At 40.2% G+C, this 25334-nt stretch overlaps 1 protein-coding gene across 1 annotated transcript in view; it reads left to right on the plus strand.

Moving 5' to 3' along the window:
* Positions 1 to 25334, plus strand: part of Slc25a17 (solute carrier family 25 member 17) — a 48872-nt gene that overhangs the window by 12704 nt on the left and 10834 nt on the right. The window contains exons 3-4 of the mRNA XM_075959805.1: positions 3745 to 3811; positions 5790 to 5941. Coding sequence (XP_075815920.1) covers positions 3745 to 3811; positions 5790 to 5941 — 219 coding nt within the window. The remainder of the gene's footprint in view (positions 1 to 3744; positions 3812 to 5789; positions 5942 to 25334) is intronic.

Consider the following 25334-nt stretch of genomic DNA (forward strand, 5'->3'; position numbering starts at 1 on the left):
GTTATGTGTAGCCCAAGCAGGCTTAAAACTCACTACTTAGCCTAACCATGAGCTCATCCTCCTGCTCCACCTCTGAAGTTTTTTGCATTATAGGTATGTACCATTGCACCTGATTTAAATATTTGATCTCCCCCCCCCCCCCGCCCCAATATTTCTTTCTGTGCTAGGGGCTGAACCTAGAGCTTGTACAGACAGCTAGTCTAGTGCTCAACCACTAGGTGTTCCCCCTCCCCAATATTGTTCTTTTTTTCTTCCTTCCTTCCTTCCTTCCTTCCTTGCTTTTTTTAAAAAAGATTTATCTATGCATATGAGTGCTCTATTTGCATGTGTGCCTGTGTGACAGAAGAGGGCACAGACAGAACACGGCACCATGTGGTTCCTGAGAACTGAACTCGGGATCTCTGGAAGAGAACAGTCAGTGCTCTTAACCACTGAGCCATCTCTCCAGCCCCTCAGTATTATTCTTTAGATGGGGAATTGTGGCAACTCAAGTTAATGTAAATAAGTCACCTGTAGAAAATTCCACAGCAGGAATTACCAAATACGCAGTCAGAAAAGCCTAAATACTAAGTGTATAGGGACAGTTTCTATTATAAACTGATGAGTGACTACTTAAGAAGCATTCTTCAGGGCTGGTGAGATGGCTCAACAGTTAAGAGTACCCATGTTCAATTCCCAGCACCCACATGGCAGCTAACAACTGTCTTAACTCCAGTTCCAAGGGATCTGGTACCCTCACACAGACATATATGTAGGAAAAACACCAATGTACATAAAATAAAAATAAATAAATTACTAAAGGAAGAAAGAAAAACATATTATTCAATACCAAGGCTCTGCAGCTTCTTAGAACAGAAAAGGGTGCCTAAAGTACCTGAAGTTGAGGGAACCCGAGGCAGGTGAATTTCACAGTAAAGAGTGATTGCATACAGCTCATTTCCTCATGCCAGTATGTGAAGACACCTCCCTTCTGAAGCCGGTGTCGCTGCTTTTACTATATAGCAAGCCCACACTTGAAAAAGGTATTTTTTTTCCTTAGCAGTTATTAAAAAGAGCTGTTTCATAGGCTGGTGGACGTACTCTCAATATGCTGTACACGTAATAGATTTCTACACGAGCACAGTGGGACATCGGGACTGTACTCACACCCACAGTTTGGATTTATGTCTCTAATCCTAACACTTAGGAGATGGAGTCAGGATAATCATTCAGGGTTACCTTCAGCTACATAGTGAAGGTCTAGGTTAGCCTGGGTTATTTAAAATCTTGTCTCAAAACAACAATAAAAAACCCCAAACACCTGCAAACAAACAAAACAAAATTAAGAAAAGACTTCTGGGGGGCTGGAGAGATGGCTCAGTGGTTAAGAGCATTGCCTGCTCTTCCAAAGGTCCTGAGTTCAATTCCCAGCAACCATATGGTGGCTCACAACCATCTGTAATGAGATCTGGCGCCCTCCTCTGGCATGCGGGCATATATTGAGGCAGAATGTTGTGTACACAATAAATAAATAAATCTTAAAAAAAAAAAAAAAACAAAACCAAAAAAACTCAACCAACCAACCAACCAGCCAGCTAAACAAACAAAACTAAAACAAAAAAAGTTCTAGACTATGCATTTAAACAATTATTTTTAGGTATCATTTAATGTATATCGGTGTTTTGTCTGGGCATATCTGTGTACCACATGCATGTCTGGTGTCCGTCCACACAGACCAGAAGGCACCAGATTCTCTAGCACTGGGCTTACAGATGGTGCTCTTACCTGTTGACTTGTCTCTCTAGCCCCCAGACTGTCCATCTTTAGCCTGGCAGCGTGTTTCCCTTCATCCAGTCTTGCAGTTCTCAAGTCTGGTGTGGATGCACCCTAACCTGCTTACCCTTGCCCTACTGTGGAAGAATTCTTGGGTTGTTTCACAATTTTGTTATTGTCGTTCTTGCAAATATCATGCAAGAATAGATTTGTTCATAGGCCATTTTGTTTCTGTAAACTTTATGGGATAAATTCCCAGATGTGGGACTTCTTCTGAATCAAGGGGTGATTTTGAGTATGTGTGATTTTGAGTAAATGCCAGATTGCTTTTATTAGGGGCTGACTAACTTGCCATTTCCTAAGATATATTGGTACCAATTTTAATTCTGAGGAAATTGGTTCATTTCCACATTTTTAGTTTTTCAGATTAGTTTTCTAGTATATGTAGGAAATTTGAAAGTTAATTGAAGTGGATATTGTTTTCATTCAGTGATAACGCACAAAAATGTCCTTCTGGGATTTTTTCTTTTTTTTTAAGGTTAGGAAGCAGCACAAAGCCAGAACTTTTGAAATTTGAGTTTTAATTTTATTCCTGACTTTGTGTTTGATTTTCTGGCCTCTTTTACAAAAAGAAGAGAGTAGGGACTGGAGAGACGGCTCAGCAGTAAGAGCACTTGTAGCTCTAGCCGAGGACCAGGGTTCAATTCCTAGCACCCACATGGCAACTCACAACCATCTGTAACTTAGTTCCAGGTTACCCAACACTCTTCTGACTTCCCTGGGCACCAGGCACATATGTGGTACACATACACATGCAGGCAAAACATCCATACATAGAAAATAAAATAAATCTTTTTTTATAAAAGATAAAAAGAGAAGATAATCTAGTTCCTATTTTATAAGGTGTGGGATATAAAAATGAGAACATGCATATTAATTTAAAACAAGAGCACGATATAGGGCTCAGCCATTAAGAGCATTTACTGATCTCCAGAGGATCCAAGTTTGGTTTTCAGCACCCATATCATAAGGTTCATAGTTGCCCGTATCTCCAGGTCCAGGGGATCTGATGCCCTCTGGCCTCCAAGGTTCCACCAGTTTACATGTGGCTCACATAAAATCACAGAGGTACATAAGAAGGGAGGGAGGGAAGAAAGAAGAGAAGGAGGGATCGATAGACAGATGACTTAGTGTACTACACCAGGCGGTGGTGGCTCATGCTTTTAATCCTAGCACCTGGGAGACAGAGACAAGCAGGTCTCTGTGATTTCGAGGCCAGCTTGGACTACAGAGCTAGTTCCAGGATAGCTAGGACTGTTACATGGAGAAACCTTGTCTCCAAAAAACAAAACAAAAAATAAATAAATAAAATAAAAAAACATGTACTGCTTTTCCAGAGGACACAACTTCAGTTTCCAGTAACTCTAGTTCCAGGGGATCTTATACCCTCTTCTGGCCTCCAAGGGCACCTGCACTCATGTGCACACACTGACACACAGACACATACATATAATTAAAGATAAAATATAAGAAAAAGCACTGGAGCCAGATGGTGGTGGTCCATGCCTTTAATCCCATCACTTGGGAGCAGAGGCAGGTGGATCTCTGAGTTTAAGGCCAGCCTGGTTTACAAAGTGAGTTCCAGGACAGTCAGAGCTACATAAAGAAACTCTGTCTAGAAAAACAAAACAAAGCAAAACAAAAAAAAAAAAATGAAGAAGAAAGAAAGAAAACAGGTAGAAAGAGTACTATAAAACCCTAGAAATAACATTTCTGCTTTACTGTGGAAATTAGAGTTTAACTTAAAATTCTGAATAATAGATGAAACTCAAGAAATTTACTTTGGAAAAGTAACCCATGGCCAGACACACTGGAGGATCTGAGGCAAAGTAGGGAGCTCAAAAAAATGGATGAGAGTTGATGCAGGTGGCGTGATGGCATTTCAGTGACGCTTGCTGATGCTAGAGATAATAATTCTCTTGATTTTTACAGTTGATGAGAAAAGAAAGTCAAAAACTACTCATGCAGTGCTCCTGGAGATTATTAAAGAAGAAGGCCTGTGAGTACCCATTTCCCAACTTCTCAGAGTGGCTCCTTGGGAAACTCAGAAGCCCCAGTTATAGACTTATAGTCTTGAGAGTTTGTAATTGCCTAACATATAGAATCGTATCTGTTCTTAATCCCTTACAGATCTGTTAGCCATTTGATCTTTATTTTTAGATTTATTTCTGTGTGTATTTTGCTTACATGTTTGTCTGTGTACCATGTGCTTCCCTGATGCCCAAGGAGGTTGTAGGGGGAAGTTGGATCCTATGGAACTGGAGTCACACATAGTTGTGAACGACTGTGTGGTACTGGGAACAAAACCCAGGTCCTCTGCAAGAATAACAAATGGCTTAGCTGCTGAGCCATTTTTCTAGCCCACACCATTTGTTTAGTTTTGATTATGGAGCATTCTAGGAAATGTAATGTATAACAAAGTAGCGGTATTATTGCTTAGAAGTTTGAACATTAACTCACTGTGTTTGCCTAGCCTTTATGGGGCCGAGTCTAAATGCCAGTAGCACACATCACACAAACACACACACACACACTTCACATAAGACATACCCTTATACACCAAACAAAACACACATAAGTCACATAAGACACACACATACACCACACAAGCACACAACCCCCTCTCTCACAGTTCCTCCCTATCAGTTGCATCCAGACAGATTGCATTATTCTTTTATTTTAATTTCTTTGAATTTGTGTTTTGAAGTAATTTCAGAGTTGCAAACAATTTCAAAACTGAAATTGTTACAAAGGATACCACTGTATGCTTTCCATGTTTATTGTCCATTTTTCTCCTGCGTTACCAACTATGCTCACACTTGCCCTCCCTACACTTCTGTCACACACATGTAGATTACATACAAGTTTTTCAGTTATTTAAACATCAGTTACATGCGTCAAAACATTTTGACATCTATGCCATTGACATATATTCTCTCCCTTCCATTTTAAATTGCTCTTTTTCCTTGAGACAGTCTCTCTATGTAGCCCTAGCTGGACTTGAACTTGCTATGTTGACCTTGAACTCACAGAGATTCACCTACCTTTGCCTCTCGTGCTGAAATGAAAGTTGTGAGTTTAAATTCTTGTTTTATATTTGTCTCATGGTTAGATTGGTTTCGCATTCTTGGTAAGAATAATGAGTTCCTGGGTAGCACAGCGGTGCATGCCTGGAGTCCCTGCTCTACAAGAGACTGGGGAAGAATTCCCCAGGGTCAGACTGTACCATGATGAAACATCTCTCTGCCTGCCTCCCTCCCTCACCCCCTTTTTCTCCCCCTCTTCTCTCTCTCTCCCTTTTCTCTCTCTTTCCCTCTCTCTCCCCCATCTCTTCCTCTCTTCTCTTGTTTTCTCTCCTCTTCTTTCTCTCTCAGTCTTTGCTTACCCCTTCCTTTTCTCTCCCTTGCTGTCTCTTTCTCCCCACCCCATTTTTCTCTGGCATCATAGTGTCTGCGTGCTTTCTAGCACGTGGTTTGGCTGCTTTTTGTGTGACCATTTCTCCTTTCCTGTAACTCACCCATGGGGAGAACCTTTCTAAGGTCCTGCAGTTGTCCCCCTCCTATCAAACCTTGGGACTGTTTGTGTAGACCAAACTTTGCTGGGCTTCACAATAGGTTACTTTTTTCATTTCCGTGATCGAGGGCCTAACTAGAACCAAGTTAAGTGCAGGAGGGTTTATTCTGACTTAGAAGTGAAGACAGTTTACAGTCCGTCACAGTAGGGCAGGCAATGCCAGCTGATCACATTGTTGTCTCCACAGGAAGTGGGACTGGGCTGTCAAGCCTCAAGGCCTGTCCCCAGTGACTATTCCCTCTTGCAAGGCTCTTCCTCTTATAGTAGACTTCCCAGGGAATGCATAAGCCTATTGGGGATCTGTTTACATTCAGACCTTGACACGCTTCTCTGGCAATTTTCTGTGGCTTTTGTCTATGACCTTTACTTTGCTTATTGTTTTGGTTTTTGTTTTTTTTCCATAGCCTGGCACCATACCGAGGGTGGTTTCCAGTTATCTCCAGTCTCTGCTGCTCCAATTTTGTCTATTTCTACACTTTTAATAGCCTCAAAGCAGTATGGGTCAAAGGTCAACGTTCTTCTACAGGAAAAGATCTGGTGGTTGGATTTGTTGCAGGTAACAAGGTTTTCTGGGTATAAAATATCTTTATATTTTAATATTGATCTGTGCTTCATATATCCTCTAAGAGATTATTTTAGCACCCACTAGCGCTGCAGGGAATATGGCCAGTTTTTCTGACGTGTTTCCTTAATGTGATAAAAGCACATGACATAAAATTTGCCAGTGTGACCATTTTAAGGTAAGTTAGTCATGTGAAGTATGTGCATTTTATAACTGACACCAGAAGGTTTTCATTGTACAAACCTCAGACCCTAGTAAATTCCCATCTCTCCTCTCAACACCTGGTAACCATCATTCATTCTGCTTCTGCCTTTAAGGATTTGACTACATTTGGTGCTGCATACAAGTGAGATCATACAGTATTTGTCTTTTGTAATGGCCTCATTTCACTTAGTATCCTCACGGTTCATCCACGTTGTAGCATTTGAATAGATAATATTCTGTTGTGTGAATACATCACATTGTGTGTATCTTTTCATCTGCTAAGGGACATTTGGGTTGCGTCCACCTCTTGCTGTTTGGAGTATGCTTCATGAACATGGGGTGGGTTGACTCTTTGGAAACTGCTCTCAAGTGTGTTAGAAGAGACTTATTAGTTATAAATGCTTGGCCAGTACCTTAGGCTTGTCTCCAGCCAGCTCTTACAACTTTTTTAAAAAATTTATTTATTGGGGCTGGAGAGATGGCTCAGTGGTTAAGAGCGTTGCCTGCTCTTCCAAAGGTCCTGAGTTCAATTCCCAGCAACCACATGGTGGCTCACAACCATCTGTAAAGAGGTCTGGCGCCCTCTTCTGGCCTTCAGGCATATACACAGGATATTGTATACATAATAAATAAATATTTTTTAAAGAAATTATTTATTTTTATTTTATGTGCATTGGTGTTTAGCCTCCATGTATGTGTGTATGAGGGTATCAGATATCGAAGTTACAGACAGTTGTTAGCTGCCATGTGGGTGCTGGGAATTGAATCTGGGCCCTTTAGAAGAGCAGAGTACTCTTTTTTTGTTTTTTTGTTTTTTTTTTTCGAGACACGGTTTCTCTGTAGCTTTGGAGTCTGTCCTGGAACTTGCTTTGTAGACCAGGCCACCAGGCTGACCTCGAACGAGCAGCCCCAAGCTCTTACAACTTAAATTAACCCATTTCTATTAATCTGTGTGCTGCCCTGAGGCTTATGGCTTTTACCTCTCCTGCATATCCTGCTTCCTTTCCATCTGGCTGGTGACTCCTCTAACTTTGCCCGTCTTCCCAGCATTCTCTGTGCCCAAAAATTCCTGCCTAGTTATCGGCCAATCAGCTTTTTATTAACAATGAGAGTAATATATATTTACAGTATACAAAGGTTGTTCCTCAGCATGTCCCCCTTTTTATCTAAATGAAATGGAAGGTTTTAACTTTAGCATAGTAAAATTATATACAACAAAACAGTTATCAAGTAAGAATTACAGTTGCAACATCCAGTCCATTTGTATTTGGCAAAATTAGAGAAGATACCCTATTTTTATCTTATCTTTGTAAACCTAAGTTTTATATTTAATTTACCTTTTATTATAACTAAGGAAAACTTTAATTATGAGTATCTAATCCTCAGCTCCCTCAAAGACCCCAGAAGGTAAAATGTTACCTAACAGCAGGGATATCTGGCTGCCTGGACAGCCACTCAAAGTTCTGTAACATTGAGGCATCCATCTTTGGTCTACAGGCCTAGTATATCTGATGATACTTTTGAGAAGCAGGGAATTTTGAAGGACTGTCTACCTTGTCTTGGCAAAGTTTGGTGCAGTCAATTTGTGTGTGGGGGGGTGGATGGGTGGGTGGGTGGATGAGTGTGTACCTTGCTGATCCAGTTTCAACAGTATACTGTCAGCAATTGAAGCAATGGCAGTTTCTTTGCCAAAATGACTAACTTTTGCCATAAAGAATGCAAACTCCATATACAGTTTCTTTGATGTCCATTATCTTCTCTGAAATTAATTGGTGCTGCCATGAGCAGATGTGTCTCACTGTCAAGAAAAGTTTTTTTTTCATTATTAAAACATTTTTAATGCCATTTTCTGTAGGTCTTTGAAGTGTTTGAAGACCTAATTCATCTTAATATATCTGTGAATGACCTTGAAAACATACCTAACATGACTGTAAGTTTGCCTATAGATGACTATTAATCTATATTTCTTTTCTTTCTCTTTTTTGTGGTTTTTCGAGACAGAGTTTCTCTGTGTAGCTTTGAAACCTGTCCTGGAACTAGCTCTTGTAGACCAGGCTGGTCTCGAACTCAGAGATCTGCCTGCCTCTGCCTCCCAAGTGCTGGGATTAAAGGTATGCGCCACCACCGCCTGGCTTAATCTATATTTCTTAATTATATATTACATTTTAAAATGAGCTGCATAAACACATACCTCTCATATCTTGTGGAAATAAAAACATAACCTCTTTCCCAAAGTAACATATTTTTTGATTTCCATTTTGAAGTCAAGACATTTTAAAAATATATAGGTTGATTTAATTTAGCAGTTTCATAATCCAGTGTGTTTTAGCAGCTGTCATTTCTTTATTAGCAATCAGAAAATCTAAAAACAACACAATAAAATACAGAATCCAAGCTCTCTGTGTATTTTCTATCTTTTTTTTTATGTATTTTTTTTATTGATAAAAGGAGAATAAAGAAAAGAAAGAAAAAAAAAACAAATTTCCACCTCCTCCCAGCCTCCCATTTCCCTCCCCCTCCTCCCATTCTTCTCCCCCTCCTCCCACCCCTCTCCCCTTCCCCCCACTTTTCTCCCCCTCCCTCTCCAGTCCAAAGAGCAGTCAGGGTTCCCTGCCCTGTGGTAAGTCCTAGGTCCTCCCCCCTCCGTCCATATCTAGGAAGGTGAACATCCAAACTGGCTAGGCTCCCACCAAGCCAGCACATTGCGTTGGATCAAAACCGCGTGCCATTGTCCTTGGCGTCTCATCAGCCCTCATTGTTCGTCATGTTCAGAGAGTCCAGTTTTATCCCATGCTTTTTTTGGTAACAGTCCAGCTGGCCTTGGTGAGCTCCCAGTAGATCAGCTCCACTGTCTCAGTGGGTGGGTGCACCCCTCGTGGTCCCGACTTCTTTGCTCATGTTCTCCCTCCTTCTGCTCCTCCTTGGGACCTTGGGAGCTCTATCCAGTGTTCCAGTGTGGGTCTCTGTCTCTATCTCCATCCGTCGCCAGATGAAAGTTCTAGGATGATATGCATGATATTCGTCAGTATTGCTCTAGGATAGGGTCATTTCAGGTTCCCTATCCTCAGTTGCCCAAGGAACTAACTGGGGGCCTCAGCTTGGGCACCTGGGATCCCCTCTAGGGTCAAGTCTCCTGCCCATCCTAAAGTGGGTCCTTTAACTAAGAAATGGGGTTCCGTGCTCCCCTATCCAACCTTCCTTTATCCCGATCCTCCTGTTTCCCCAAGTCCCCCCTCCTTTCCTTCTACCTTTTCTCTCCCCATCTCCCCTTACCCCCATCCCACCCCACCCCCAACATCCCACTTTTCTCCCCGGCAATTTTGTATACTTCCCTTATCCAAGAGGATAACTATATGTTTTTCCTTGGGTTCACCTTCTTACTTAGCTTCTTTAGATTCGCCTATTGTAGACTCCGTGGTCCCTATTTATGGCTAGAAACCAATTATGAGTGAGTACATCCCATGTTCATCTTTTTGGGTCTGGGATACCTCACTCAGGATAGTGTTTTCTATTTCCATCCATTTGCATGCAAAATTCGAGAAGTCATTGTTTTTTACCGCAGCGTAGTACTCTAATGTGTATATATTCCATACTTTCTTCATCCATTCTTCCATTGAAGGGCATCTAGGTTGTTTCCAGGTTCTGGCTATTACAAATAATACTGCTATGAACATAGTTGAACAAATGCTTTTGACATATGATAGAGCATCTCTTGGGTAAATTCCCAAGAGTGGTATTGCTGGGTCCAGGGGTAGGTTGATCCCGAATTTCCTGAGAAACCAAAACACTGACTTCCACAGTGGTTGCACAAGATTGCATTCCCACCAGCAATGGATGAGTGTACCCCTTCTCCACAGCCTCTCCAGCAAAGGCTATCCTTGGTGTTTTTGACTTTAGCCATTCTGACAGGTGTAAGATGATATCTCAAAGTTGTTTTGATTTGCATTTCCCTGATCGCTAAGGAGGTTGAACATGACCTTAAGTGTCTTTTGGCCATTTGAGCTTCTTCTGTTGAGAATTCTCTGTTCAGTTCAGTGCCCCATTTTTTAATTGGGTTAATTAGCCTTTTAAAGTCTAGTTTCTTGAGTTCTCTATATATTTTGGAGATCAGACCTTTGTCTGTTGTGGGGTTGGTGAAGATCTTCTCCCAATCAGTAGGTTGCCTTTGTGTCTTAGTGACAGTGTCCTTTGCTTTACAGAAGCTTCTCAGTTTTAGTAGGTCCCATTTATTCAATGTTGCCCTTAATGTCTGTGCTTCTGGGGTTATACCTAAGAAGCAATCACCTGTGCCCATCTGTTGTAGGGTATTTCCCACTTTCTCTTCTATCAGGTTCAGTGTTATCGGGCTGATATTGAGGTCTTTAATCCATTTGGACTTGAGTTTTGTGCACGGTGATAGATATGGGTCTATTTTCATTCTTCTACAGGTTGACATCCAGTTGTGCCAGCACCATTTGTTGAAGATGCTTTCTTTCTTCCATTGTATACTTTTAGCTCCTTTATCGAATATGAGGTGTTCATAGGTTTGTGGGATTAAATCCGGGTCTTCTATACGATTCCATTGGTCGACTTCTCTGTTTTTATGCCAGTACCACCCTGTTTTCATTACTGTAGCTCTGTAATAGAGTTTGAAGTCAGGGATGGTAATGCCTCCAGACAATCCTTTATTGTATAGGATTGTTTTGGCTATCCTGGGTTTTTTGTTTTTCCATATAAAGTTGATTATTGTCCTCTCCATATCTGTGAAGAATTTTGATGGGATCTTGATGGGGATTGCATTGAATCTATAAATTGCCTTTGGTAGAATTGCCATTTTTACTATGTTGATCCTCCCAATCCAAGAGCAAGGGATGTCCATCCATTTTTTTGGTATCCTCTTCAATTTCTTTCTTCAATGCCTTAAAGTTCTTGCCAAATAGATCTTTCACTTCCTTGGTTAGATTTACCCCAAGATATTTTATGCTGTTTGTGGCTATCGTGAATGGAGAAGCTTCTCTGATTTCCCTCTCTGCTTCCATATCCTTTGTGTATAAGAGGGCGACTGATTTTTTGGAGTTGATCTTGTATCCTGCCACATTACTAAAGCTGTTTATCAGCTGTAAAAGTTCTTTGGTGGAGTTTTGGGGGTCGCTTATGTACACTATCATATCATCTGCAAATAACGAAAGTTTAACTTCTTCCTTTCCAATTCGAATCCCCTTGATCCCATTATGTTGTCTTATTGCTATTGCTAGAACTTCCAGCACTATATTGAAGAGGTATGGTGAAAGTGGACAGCCTTGTCGTGTTCCTGAGTTAAGCGGGATGGCTTTGAGTTTCTCTCCGTTTAATTTGATGTTAGCTGTCGGTTTGCTGTATATAGCTTTTATTATATTTAGGTATGACCCTTGTATCCCTAATCTCTCCAAGACTTTTAACATAAATGGATGTTGAATTTTGTCAAATGCTTTTTCAGCATCTAATGAAATGATCATATGGTTTTTTTCTTTCAGTTTGTTTATATGCTGGATTACATTGATAGATTTTCGTATGTTGAACCAGCCCTGCATCTCAGGAATGAAGCCTACTTGATCATAATGTATAATTTTTCGGATGTGTTCTTGGATTTGGTTTGCCAGTATTTTGTTGAGGATTTTTGCGTCGATATTCATGAGTGAGATTGGCCTGTAATTCTCTTTCCTGGTTGAGTCTTTGTGTGGTTTTGGTATCAGAGTAACTGTAGCTTCATAAAAGGAATTTGGTAGTGACCCTTCTGTTTCTATATTGTGGAATACATTGAGGAGAATAGGAATTAGGTCTTCTTGGAAGTTCTGGTAGAATTCCGCATTGAACCCATCTGGCCCTGGGCTTTTTTTGGTAGGGAGGTTTTTGATAACAGCTTCTAATTCTTCGCGACTTACAGGTCTGTTTAGATTGTTCACCTGGTCCTGGTTTAATTTTGGTAAATGGTATTTATCTAAAAAAGTGTCCATTTCTTTTACATTTTCCAGTTTAGTGGCATACAGGCTTTTGTAGTAAGATCTAATGACTTTCTGAATTTCCTCTGTGTTTGTGGTTATGTCCCCCTTTTCATTCCTGATCTTATTAATTTGCGTGTTCTCTCTCTGCCGTTTGATTAGTTTGGATAGGGGTTTATCAATCTTGTTGATTTTCTCCAGGAACCAGCTTTTTGTTTCATTGATTCTTTGGACTGTTTTCTGTGTTTCTATTTTGTTGATTTCAGCCCTCAGTTTGATTATTTCCAATCTTCTACTCCTCCTAGGTGAGTCTGCTTCTTTTTTTTCTAGAGCTTTTAGGTGGGCTGTTAAGTCTTCAATATGTGCTTTCTCTGTTTTCTTTAAGTGGGCACTTAGTGCGATGAACTTTCCTCTTAGCACTGCTTTCATAGTGTCCCATAAGTTTGAGTATGTTGTTTCTTTATTTTCATTGAATTCAAGGAAGACTTTAATTTCTTTCTTTATTTCTTCCTTAATCCAGGTATGGTTCAGTAGTTGACTGTTCAGTTTCCATGAGTTTGTAGGCTTTCTGGGGGTAGCATTGTTGTTGAATTCTAACTTTAATCCATGGTGATCTGATAAGACGCAGGTGGTTACTAATATTTTTTTGTAACTGTGTAAGTTAGCTTTGCTACCGAGTATGTGGTCAATTTTCGAGAAGGTTCCATGAGCTGCAGAGAAGAAGGTATATTCTTTCCTGTTCGGGTGGAATAATCTATAGATGTCTGTTAAGTCCATTTGCTTCATTACCTCCATTAATTCTCTAATTTCTCTGTTAGGTTTCTGTTTGATTGACCTGTCCATTGGTGAGAGAGGAGTTTTGAAGTCTCCTACTATTAGTGTGTGTGGTTTGATGGCTGCCTTGAGTTTTAGTAATGTTTCTTTTACATACGTGGGTGCTTTTATATTAGGGGCGTAGATATTCAGAATTGAGACTTCATCCTGATGAATTGTTCCTGTTATGAGTATAAAATGTCCCTCTCCATCTCTTCTGATTGATTTAAGTTTGAAGTCCACTTTGTTAGAAATTAATATGGCCACACCTGCTTGTTTCTTAGGTCCATTTGCTTGATAGGCCTTTTCCCAGCCCTTTACTCTGAGTAGGTGCCTGTCTTTGTGGTTGAGATGTGTTTCTTGTAGACAGCAGAATGTTGGATCCTGTTTTCGAATCCAATCCCTTAGTCTGTGCCTTTTTATAGGTGAGTTGAGCCCATTGACATTAAGTGATATTAATGACCAGTGGTTGTTAACTCCGGTCACTTTTTTAGTAGTAGGGTTTGTGTGTTTCCCTTCTTTGAGATGCGCTGGTGAAAGGTCTCTAGATGACTGAGTTATTGTGGGCATTGTTGGACTCCTTGGTTAGTGATTTTCCTTCTATAGTTTTCTGTAAGGCTGGATTTGTGGCTACGTATTGTTTAAATTTGTTTTTATCCTGGAAAATTTTGTTTTCTCCATTTATAGTGAACAAAAGCTTGGCTGGATATAGTAGTCTGGGCTTGCATCCATGATCTCTTAGTTTTTGCAGTACATCTATCCAGGACCTTCTGGCTTTCATGGTTTCCATAGAGAAGTCAGGTGTAAGTCTGATAGGTTTACCTTTATAAGTAACTTGGCCTTTTTCCTTTGCGGCTCTTAATATTCTTTCTTTATTCTGTATATTTTGTGTTTTGATTATTATATGGCGAGGGGATGTTTTCTTTTGATCCAGCCTATTTGGTGTTCTGTATGCTTCTTGAACCTTCATAGGTACCTCTTTCTTCAGGTTGGGAAAGTTTTCTTCTATAATTTTATTAAGTATATTTTCTGTACCGTTGAGCTGCACTTCTTCTCCTTCTTCTACTCCAATTATTCTTAGGTTTGGTCTTTTTATTGTGTCCCAAATTTCCTGAATGTTTTGTGATGAGAATTTGTTGGTTTTGCTGTTTTCTTTGATCAGTGTGTTTATTTTCTCTATGGTATCTTCAGTGTCTGATATTCTCTCTTCTATCTCTTGTAATCTGTTGTTAGTACCTGTCTCTGTCGTTCCTGTTCGTTTACCCAGATTTTCCATCTCCATTCTTCCCTCGGTTTGTGCTTTCTTCAATGCTTCCATTTCATTCTTCATGTCTTGAACCGCTTCCGTAACCTGTTTGATTGCTTTTTCTTGTTTCTCTTGGTTTTCTTGCGTGTCTTTGAGCGATTTATTCATTTCCTCTACCTTTTTGTTTGTAATCTCTAATTGTTTATGGCAGTTTTTCACCTCCTGTTTAAGGTCCTCTATTATTTTCATATAGTTAACTTTTGAGTCGATTTCTTCTATTTCTTCAGGAGTAGGGTGTACAATTCTTCTTATTTCGGGATCCCTGGTTTCTGGTGGTGTCATGTTGCCTTTCAGGTTGTTGGAGGAATTCTTGTATTGGCGCCTTCCCATCTCTTCCTTCAAATGGAGCCAGGAGAGGCCTGGTCTCTTGGTCCAGTCTTTGCTGTGATTGACTCTCTGGGTATATCTCTTCAGTGTAGAAGTAGGAACCGTTCCCGCCCCTGGATAGCACACACTCACCCGTCCTGATGGGGTTCCTCAGCAACTAAACAGGGCCGCCAGTAGCCCAATGATCCAGGGCCAACAGGATGAATGGAGCAAGGGGGGGATGGTATCCAGGAGCGCGCAGGAAGCCTGGCGCCAGAGCTGAAGGTGCCCGGCTCCCTTACAGGGGACCCTGAGGTCTGCCCGGTAGGCAGGCACTCACCGCTCTGGGTGGGTCGCCTTAGTTTAGGAGCTTAAAACTGTACTTGAGCACTGGTCCTAGCATACAGCAGGGCAGGGTTGGGGAGGGGTGCAGGGGGGGCTGGATCGTGGGAAAGAGAGACAGCCCTGCAGAAGGAGCTGGGGGAGGGGGTTTGTGCTCTTTTCCGGGACAGTCCGCCCCTGGATAGCACACACTCACCCGTCCTGATGAGATTCCTCAGCAACTCTGTATTTTCTATCTTTACATGGCTAATTATATTTATATTTTTTACTCTATTCTTTTTTAAGGGTTTTATTATTTTTAAACTATTTTTTAATCTATGAGTGCATCTACCCTTTCCCTTTTCTCTTCCAAGCCTTTGTACATTTTTTTAAAAAAATGTCCTTGTTTCAGAGTGAGAGGGATGTCTCCAAACAAGCTCACGTTATTAATTGATTTATTTTTTTTATTTTATGCGTATTGGTATTTTGCCATGGGTGTTGGGTCCCCTGGAACTGGGATTACAGACAGTTGTGAGCCACCATGTGGGTGCTAGGAATTGAACCTAGGTCCATCTGGAAGAACAACCAGTGCTCTTAATCACTGAGCCATCTCTCCAGCCCACCTTTGTACATTTTTAAACACACCGTAACCTGTTTAGAGGTTTTTTTTCTCCCATTATCTAGATCTGTCTTGTTTTGTTTTGTTTTGAGACAGGCTTTCTCTCTGTAACAGTCCTAGCTGTCCTGGAACTAGCTCTGTAGACCAGACTGGTCTCGAACTCCCAGAGATCCAACTTCCTCTGCCTCATGAGTGTACCATAGCCCATATGAAAGACTGCAGAACCCACCATGCGGCTTTGCTCATGGTATGCCGGCACCTGCCAGGAGATGAGTCTCTGTACTGTGGCTAGCATGACAGACACAAGACTAGGAAGCCACATTTGGCTCCATTTTTTGTGTGTTCAGAACCTTTTTTTTAACTTTTTATTTATTTTTTTTAAATATTTATTTATTTATTATGTATACAATATTCTGTCTGTGTGTATGCCTGCAGGCCAGAAGAGGGCACCAGACCCCATTACAGATGGTTGTGAGCCATCATGTGGTTGCCCTGTTCAGAACCTTTTTAAAGCTTTCTTAGGTCTTATGTGGTTGTAGGTGCCCCATGTTTGGGTACCACTTGTAGTCATTAGGGAACCCTGAAAAAAATGAGATAAAGGTCATGTTCTGGGAGACTAATTATTGTCCTGTCTTGATGTGATGGGAAACTGCAGGGCTGAACTGAAGTCCTGACTGGAGTAGTCTACAAGACTGGGCCATCTAAGCTAACCACTTTGAAGTTGTTCTGAGCAGTTTGTAGTCCAAAGCTGGTCTTTGGGTGGCATTTGTCAACTTAGTGTTGTTACCACCTTCCAGGTGGATTCATCCTTAGGGGGCCCATCATCTCTTTGGAGACTTCAAAGGCCCCATCATTATTTTGGAGACTTCAAAGGTTGTTGTTAGGAATGGTCACAATTTACTGCAGAAACTTAAACATTTTAAATGACTTATGCAACAGATCTCAGAGAGGTTATAGGATCATATCTATTAAATACATCTGGGGTATACAAGCTCAATTCCTAATTATCTGCTTCAAACTCAAGCCTGAAATCACATACAGGAAGCTAGATGAATCCTATTTTTAGAATTAGTTAGTACTCTTACATGATCATTAATGTCAAATTTTAAGATAATATTTATACCTTAAGAAAAGTTTTGAAGAGTCAAGATAAAAACCAAAGGATTATGAGATTAGTGACAATAGAATAGTCCCTTATTTTTTGATTTTCCGTCCCATACCAGGTGGCTCTTCTGATGTGAGATATAGACTTTGGATTTTCCTTTAATAAGTATGCTTGAGTTGGAGAAGGAGAGAGCCATGCTCAAACTCCAAAGCCAGCTTTAAAGTTTAATTGAATTGGAAATACAAAACATCATTTGCCTCATATGTCTGCAGAGAAAAGCAGAAACAAACATTTGGGAAGATTTTTGATTTTTTTTTCTTTTGGGACTGTGTTATACTATTAAGCCAATTTATTCTTTTTCTTGGGACATTTTCTCTGAATATTTGTCCTCTTCTTCAAATGTCTCATTTGTCCAGTGGTCTTCAGATTCTTTAAATAGATGCTTTTATTCTCCTGAAAAGACAAAAGTAAAACCCTGTCCTAACCCTAACTTTGGGAGGTTCCCTTTTGGGCAGGTTATGTCTGATCAAATATTTATTAGTCTTATAAGTTAACTTAGGTGGAATGGCTATGTGGTTTGATGAACTTTGGCTTCTCCTAATCAAGAGGTCTCTGTTGTTTGAATCTAATCTTTGTGGTCTTGATGGTATCCATAGCTTTTCTTCTCCTGTGGAAACAAAAAGCAAAACCTCTTCCCCAATGTAACACATACCTGGTTTACATTCTGAGGTCAATACATCTTTTAAGTGTACAGGCTGATTTTTCTTCTACTATCAAATCTCTCTGCACAGCTGTTGTTCCTTTCTCATTAGCATTTAAAAAATTTAAAGTTATTAAAGCATGTACAATGGATCTCTGGGGGGGGTCTTTATTACCCCTTCCTGTTTATTAAACATATCTTTTAAAGTACAGTTAGATCTTTCTGTAACAGCTTGGAACAGATTGTGTATATCTGTAATATGCTTTATATTGTAATATGAAAAAAACTTTCATTTTACTAAAGGCATATACTGGAGCATTATCAGTCTTAATTTGTACAGGTATCTCCATGATGGCCATAACTTCTAGCAAATGTGTAATTACAGAATCAGCCTTTTCAGAACTCAAAGCAGTTGAAATCCTGCTTAAGGGTTTATAGAGGGACATCATAGTTGACATCTAGCAGCACTTTCTTCTATCACCTAATGGGACAGTCTCCAGGATAATCCATGGATTAGTCAGAAAACAAATTTCAATATGTACAGAAAATTGAAATTCCAGAGTGTGTGTTTTCTGCCCATTATGCAATAAAATGAAATTTACAAATTGTTCAAATAAAGAAATCCTGAATGAATATCTATTGTATGCTGCACATACTTTAATTTTTTCAAACTCCAAACTCCACAAAATGAAACATCCATTTGCCAAATTTCATTTTTTTGAGTACCCTTTGGATTACTTCCTGCAAGCAGTACAAAGAACTGTAATTTCCTTTCTACCAAAGCCAATTCTCTCTCAGCTTCCGCTGATAATTTTCTTGGACTATTTAAGTCTTTATCACCTTGTAAGGTTTGAAATAAATCACTTCTTGAGTTGTTAATCCAGTTGCAGGCTGTAGCCAGTTAATATCTCCCAGCAAATTATGAAAATCATTAAGAGTTCATAATTGATCTCTCCTGATTTATGATTTCTGTGGTCTAATTTTTTATAAACCTATCTATATCCTAGGTAATTAATAGAATCTCTTTGTATTTTTTTCTCCAACAAGGGAAAATTTTCTTTACTTCATAATTTTTCTAAGGTATCTGTGTCTGAATCAGCTAGTAAGGTGTCATCCATATAATAATAAATAATATATTGAAATAACTGAATTATTTCTAATGCCTGTTGTACAAAATATTGACATAAGGTAGGGTTGTTTAACATCCCTTGTGGAAGAATACTTTCCTGATACCTTTTAACAGGCTGAGAATTATATATTATGTGAAGGCAAATTGTTCTCTATCCTGTTTTTGAAAAGGTATAGTAAAAAAACAGTCTTAAGTCAATCACTCTAATAGACCATCCTTTAGGTAATAAAGAAGGCAAGAGAATTCCAGGCTGTAAAGAATCCATTGGCTGAATCACCTTATTTATCACTCTTAAATTATTGTGTTAATATTCTCCATTTTCCTGATTTCTTTTTTTTTTTTTTTTTTTGGATTTTCGAGACAGGGTTTCTCTGTAGCTTTTGGTTCCTGTCCTGGAACTAGCTCTTCTAGACCAGGCTGGCCTCGAACTCACAGAGATCCGCCTGCCTCCGCCTCCCGAGTGCTGGGATTAAAGGCGTGCGCCACCACCGCCCGGCTTCCTGATTTCTTTTTAATGACAAATATAGGAGAATTCTAAGAACTGGTCGATTTTTCAGTGTTGAGCATCCTGTATCAGTCGTTGTAGTGCCTGTAATTTTTCTGATGTCAAAGGCCATTGTTCCACACACAAAGTTTGTCAGTTAACCATTTTAAAGGTTGGTACCCTTGAAAGACCACCAGATGTTGTGCCCTGCTCATGTACAACCTGAACAGTCTGTAGCTGTTCTTGATACCTTTTAGTATTTCTCTCAGAAGCATTCCTTATTTTATAGTTTATTTCTGAGATTGGAGGAATGTTAACCTGTGTTTTCCATTGCTGCAACAAATCACATTCATAAATTCATTGCTATGTTAGCCACATATGGTTTTTCTATCTGCCCTTCTGGCCCTATACACTTGATCTATCTTGCACTTTATTTTACCTGATATAAAATTCCAACCCAAGAAGCCGAACATTTACCTTCTTAAGAGGCCAAGCTGAATGCCAAGATTTTGGTGAAATTATTGTTACATCTGTGCTTGTGTCTACCAAACCCTCAACTTCAGTGCCATTTACATGTATTTTTAGCTTTGATCTCTGGTCATTTATAACAGCTCGCCAGAATACTTGTTTTCTGGTCTCCCCCAAACTTTTTATTTCATTTATTCAAGTTGTTCTGTCTTTGATCACATCCAGAGCAATGTGTGCATTTTTTAAAGACTTTATTTATTTATTTATTTATTATGTGTATATGGTGTTTTCTCTGCATGTATGTCTGCAGGCTAAAAGAGGGCAGCATATCTCATTATGGATGGTTATGAGCCACTATGTGGTTGTTGGGAATTGAACTCAGGAGCTCTAGAAGAGTAGCCAGTGCTCATAACCTCTGAGCCAGATCTCCAGCCCCAGCAGGGTTTTTCTTTGTAAGATTTATATAATATGTATACAGTGTTCTGTCAGCATGTATGTCTGAATGCCAGAAGAGGGCACCAGATATCATTATAGATGATTGTAAGCCACAATGTGGTTGCTGCGAATTGAATTTAGGATCTCTGGAAGAACAACCAGTGCTCTTAACCATGGAGCCATCTCTCCAGCCCCAGCAGTATGGTTTTTAACAACAGATATTAAGTGTCTTAATTGCTCTGTGGATGAGTTTCTCCAATGCTGACAGAGGATGATTGAGCCAAATTTGATATTGGAGCTGCAGGAGGCTCTGCAGGGCATTTCCTGATTGCAAAAGATTATTTTGACTGTCCCTTGTTGATTTGCATTCATTAGTTCAATGCCAGACTTGGCCACACCTTCTGTATATTCCAGAAAGCTAGGGTCTTCTGTTTGTATTATCTCTAGAAAAAATATTGTTTCTAGGAACATCTTGCCTACAATCCCTTTCCAGATGACCTTGTTTACCATGACTAAAACATAGGACATTTTGGGTCTTCTTAAAATTTCTAGAAATTATTTTCCTATCAAAGCAGCATCATAAGAGTGAGATCCAGTTTCAGCTATTCTAATCCATTCATCTGTTGATGCAGATCATGCATTTAAAGGCCTAATCACCCTTTTGTATTCTGAATTAGCATTTTCAAAAGCCAAGGACTCAATTAATATTTGTCTTATCTTATGGATCTGATATCATTCTATTTACAGCTAAAGTCAATCTTGGAAAAAAAAATAGTGTGGACTTCTTTTAGGCTTTGTGTAATTTTAGTAAATGACTCAGTCCTCTTTCCTGATTCTTCAACCCTGTCCCAAGCACTCAAAGATGCTACATGACATAGCACCAAGGTGTAGTCATCAAATCTAAACTGTCTTTTCAAATCATTCTCCTGGCCTTCACCGAGAGTATGGTCTTGGGAAATTTCAATACCTCTAGTCCTACCTCATTCTATAATCCTAGCTTCCTCATTCCACCATGTTTTCCATTGTAACTAAGGGCTAGCCTCCAATATTGCTGTTGCTAAATCTTTCCAGTCTTGTGGAATAATTCTATTCCTAGTTGCCCACGAATTTACCATCTGCTTCACAAAGGGTGAATGCGTACCATATGAAATGACTGCTTTTTAAAAATCTCTTGAAATCGAAAATTTTTACAGGATTTCAGTCAACTTCTGCATAGCCTTGGGATGCCTATCATCTGGTGGTTGTTCTTGTATGGTAACTGAGTAAAGGTGGTGTTCTGGTAACCTTACGCTGCTCTTCTTCAATTTCATAATGCAGTGGTGTGGTAGGTTCCACTCCAATTTTCTCTGTCTGTGTCTGAATATTTTTCTCATTTTCTTAGTAGGTCTTTCTAAGGCTTGTATTTTATCAGTCAAATTTTTAGTTTGTATCTTATAAGGAGGAAGTCTTTCTAAAGCTTGCATCTTATCAATAGTAAGTCTAACGTTTCTATCTTATCAGTCAAATTTTTATATTTGGCAGTTGTCATACCATTTTATGGATAAAATATGAATTACCAAACTGATAGTAATTAAAATTGCTATTATGTCAATCCCAGCTAAATGGTTTATCCCCTCGTTTATTTTTTTTTTTCATTTTCAAGCCATTCATAGCACTAACCAGGGTCCTAACTCCCTGCCTTGTGATATTTCCAATTCTTAACATGGGAAAGATTTTTTCCATTTTTTTCAAACTAAGCCCATTTAAGAATTCCCAGCTGTCTCATCTAATCTGCTGACGCTGTAGTAATAATGTTCTACTGTGCCAGCAGGGAGGGTGGGTGTGGTAGGGTCCCCCATGAACACTACCAACACTGCCTAGTGTTTTCTTTTTTTTTTAATATTTATTTATTTATTATGGACACACTATTCTGTTTGCATATATACCTGTAGGCCAGAAGAGGACACCAGACCTCATTACAGATGGTTGTGAGCCACCATGTGGTGGCTGGGAATCGAACTCGGGTCCTTTGGAAGAGCACGCAATGCTCTTAACCACTGAGCCATCTCTCCAGCCCCTGCCTAGTGTTTTCAAAATTACCTAATGCTGCAATCCTTTAATATAGTTCCTCATGTTCTGGTAACCCCCAACCATAAAATTTTCACTGGGTGGTAGTGGCGTACACCTTTAATTCCAGCACTCAGAAGGCAGAGGCAAGCAGATCTCTGAGTTTAAGGCCAGCCTGACTTACAAAGTGAGTTCCAGGACAGCCAGGCTACACAGGGAAACCCTCTTTTGAAAAACAAACAAAATTTCATTGCTACTTTATAACTGCAATTTTGCTACTGTTATTAATTGTAATCTAAACATTTGATATGCAGAATATCTGATGTGTGACCCCTTGAAAGGTTTGGTCGACCCCAAAGGCATCATGACCCGGAGGATGAGAACTGCTGGCTTTGTTATTCAGATTCTATTTGAAACTTTTGATTATTATTTATTATCTTTCCACAGAAAAATCATATAAGCACACCTAGAAGAATTTGGAACTAGAACCTTACAGATAACGTAACTGAAGACTGTTGGCCACACTGATGAAATTGTGATTTTGAGCACAGCACTTCTGAATGCCAGCTGCCAGTTTTCAGAGTTGAGGATGTACTTCCTGCCTCTGCCTTAATCTGGCCAGTCAGGTTTATTCTTGTTGTACATCATGTTGCACACCCCTCTAGGGAGACAGTAGCTTAGATCTGTGGCTTTCATCTGCCATTTTGTCTTATTTTGTTCTATCTTTTTTGCGGGGGGCGGGGGGAGGGTAAGGATTGCTTATTGAGATAAAACTTTCACTATACAGACACTGCTGGCTTTGAATTCATGACCCTGCTGTATGATAATATTTTATTTATATTTTAATAAATAAAGCTTTCCTGAAGATCAGAGTGCAAAGCAAGCCACACTAGTTAGTCATAAGGCCAGGCAGTGGTGGCACACACCTTTAATCCCAGCAGCCACACTAGCTAGCCATAGAGGCCAGGCGGTGGTGGCACATGCCTTATATCCCAGCCCTAGAGAGGAATTTATATCTCACCTTATGGTGAGAGGAGACAGGAAGTCGCTCTCTTTTCAGTCTGAAGATTTCATAGAGGTAAGAGCTTGCTTTGCTTCTCTGACCTTTCAGCTTGCACTCCAGTATCTGTCTCCAGGTCTTTATCAGTCGTGCTACACCCCTGCCTTAGCCTTCCACACGTGATTTGCCATTTCCTTTCTCTTTTAGTCAGGCACTCCTCTCCCGCCCGCCAGTTCCCAAATAAATACTCAGAGGCTTAATATTATTTATGAATGCTCAGCCAATAGCTCAGAATGGCTACTGGTTAACTCTTACACATAAATTAACCCATAATTCTTATCTGTAGTTAGCCACGTGGCTTGCTATGGCATTCTCACCTTGCTTCTCTGTGTTTGCCAGCTACTCTCTGAGCCCGCCCTTCCTCTTCCCAGAATTCTCTTAGTCTGGCTCTTGTGCTCAATCTCTTTCCTGCTGAGCTATTGACCAATCAGCTTTTGAGACTAATACATATTCATAGTGTACAAAAAGATTGTTCCACAGCATTCTCTGTTTAAAATTTATTTATGTGTGTGCATGCATGAACGCATGTGTGCATGCTACCTACGTTCATATGTGTGGAAACCGGAGAATATTGGAGATTGTCCTCTATAGCTCTCAGTCTATTTCCTTGAAGTATGTTTTTCAATGGAGGCCTTGAATTTGGAGCCCACCCCTTTCTGTTCCCCCCGTCCTTCCACACACATAGCACTGGAGTTAGAGGCACATGCAACCATCCATTCCCAATTTTTTGTTGTTGTTTTTTGTTTGTTTATTTTTGGTGACAGGGTTTCTCTGTGCAGCTTTAAAGCCTGTCCTAGAACTCTCCCTGTAGACCAGGCTGCCTCCTGAATTCTGAGGTTAAAAGTATGCGCCACCACCACCAGGCCCCCATACCCAGCTTCTTATGGGGTGCTGAAGATCTGAATTCCATCTCCCCATTTCTGGACATTTTCTTGTACCAGCTGTCATTACATGCTTCCCAGTTGGGTATCCTAGACATATGTTCATCTTCCTTCTTCAACAATGCTGTTTATTTTGACAATTTCAGAAGTAAAAAGCAGGGTCCCAGTTATTCCTGGTGTGAGGATGAAAACATCTGCTTCTGTATCCTGGAAAGGTGTCTGAATTTAGCCGATAGTGGGGTCGGCTAACAGGGGAAAAGATACACAAGTGAGATCATGTCTCAAAAAGCAATCCCCACCCAAAAAAAGATAGAATTAAATTAAAAAAAAAAAGGCAGATTGTCTTAGGGTTTCTATTGCTGCACTAAAACACCATGGTCAAAAAGCAAGTTGGGGAGAAAGGGTTTATTTGGCTTACATTTCCATTTTGCATGTTATTATTGAAAGAAGTCAGGACAGGAACTTAAACAGGGTAGGATCCTGGAGGCAGGAGCTGATGCAGAGGCCATGGAGGGGGTGCCTCTTACTGACTTGCTTACCTGAGTTGTTCAGCCTGCTCTCTTGTAGAACCCAGGACCAGCCTAGGGATGGCACCACCCACCCTGGGCTAGGCCCTCCCTCATTGATTAGTAATTGAGAAAATGCCTTACAGCAGAATCTCATGAAGACATTTCCTCAACTGAGGCTCCTTCCTCTGATGAGCTTGTGTCAAGTTGACACAAACCAACCAGTATATAGATGAAAGTCCTAACTACCCACTGCCTCTCTCAGGAGGAATACAGCATGATCTGCATTAGAACAAATGTCTTTAAATCAGGTCAGTGACTACACAATAAACTATGCACTCTTTTTTGTCAGAGGGAAAGAGGTCATTTTTGAGTGGTAACCAGTAAAGGGCTATTAGAATGAGTGGGTCTGGAGACCAGTGTGGTTTGGGTGATTCTCTCTGGAAGTGAACTGGCTGGGGAGACAGACAAGAGTTTGTGAAGTCTATCCAGGTGTAGTAACAGAACCCAGTTTTCTGTCCTGTGGTATGCAAGCATTGTCTTCAGGCAAATAAGCAAACATCAGAGTGGAGCCTCTTCCAGCCTTCAAGAGCCTACATTCAAAGATTAGCATTCTGGCTGCTAATTTAGGATGGTATTCCCTGGCTTCTTTACCAGAGTGGGAGAGTGGGTTTTGTGTGTTTGGTTAGTGTACCACAGCTCTTGATTTTGGGTCTGCTTTCTCCTAAATGATTTGTTATTGAAAAGGAAAAGAAAGTAAACTCATGATACTCCAAAGAAAAATAACCTCATCCCCTTAGGTAAGAAGAGCATTAATTAGTGCTTAGGTCTTAGAGCTGGAGTAACACCCACATATTGGAACTAGCAAGAGTGCTGCCCCAGCTGCCTTGAGGGGCTGCCTGTGGTATGTTATTAGGGACTAGAGTTAGTCATGAGGAGCTCTGGAACACTGCCATTCACTTGATTATGTAAGTTGCAAATTTTGATGAAGTTTTTAAAAAGCATTGTCAGGTAGTTTGAGTGTATTCCTCCCCAGAATTCATAAGA

The sequence above is a fragment of the Microtus pennsylvanicus genome, chromosome 2, assembly GCF_037038515.1.
Source record: "Microtus pennsylvanicus isolate mMicPen1 chromosome 2, mMicPen1.hap1, whole genome shotgun sequence".
NCBI lineage: Eukaryota > Metazoa > Chordata > Mammalia > Rodentia > Cricetidae > Microtus > Microtus pennsylvanicus.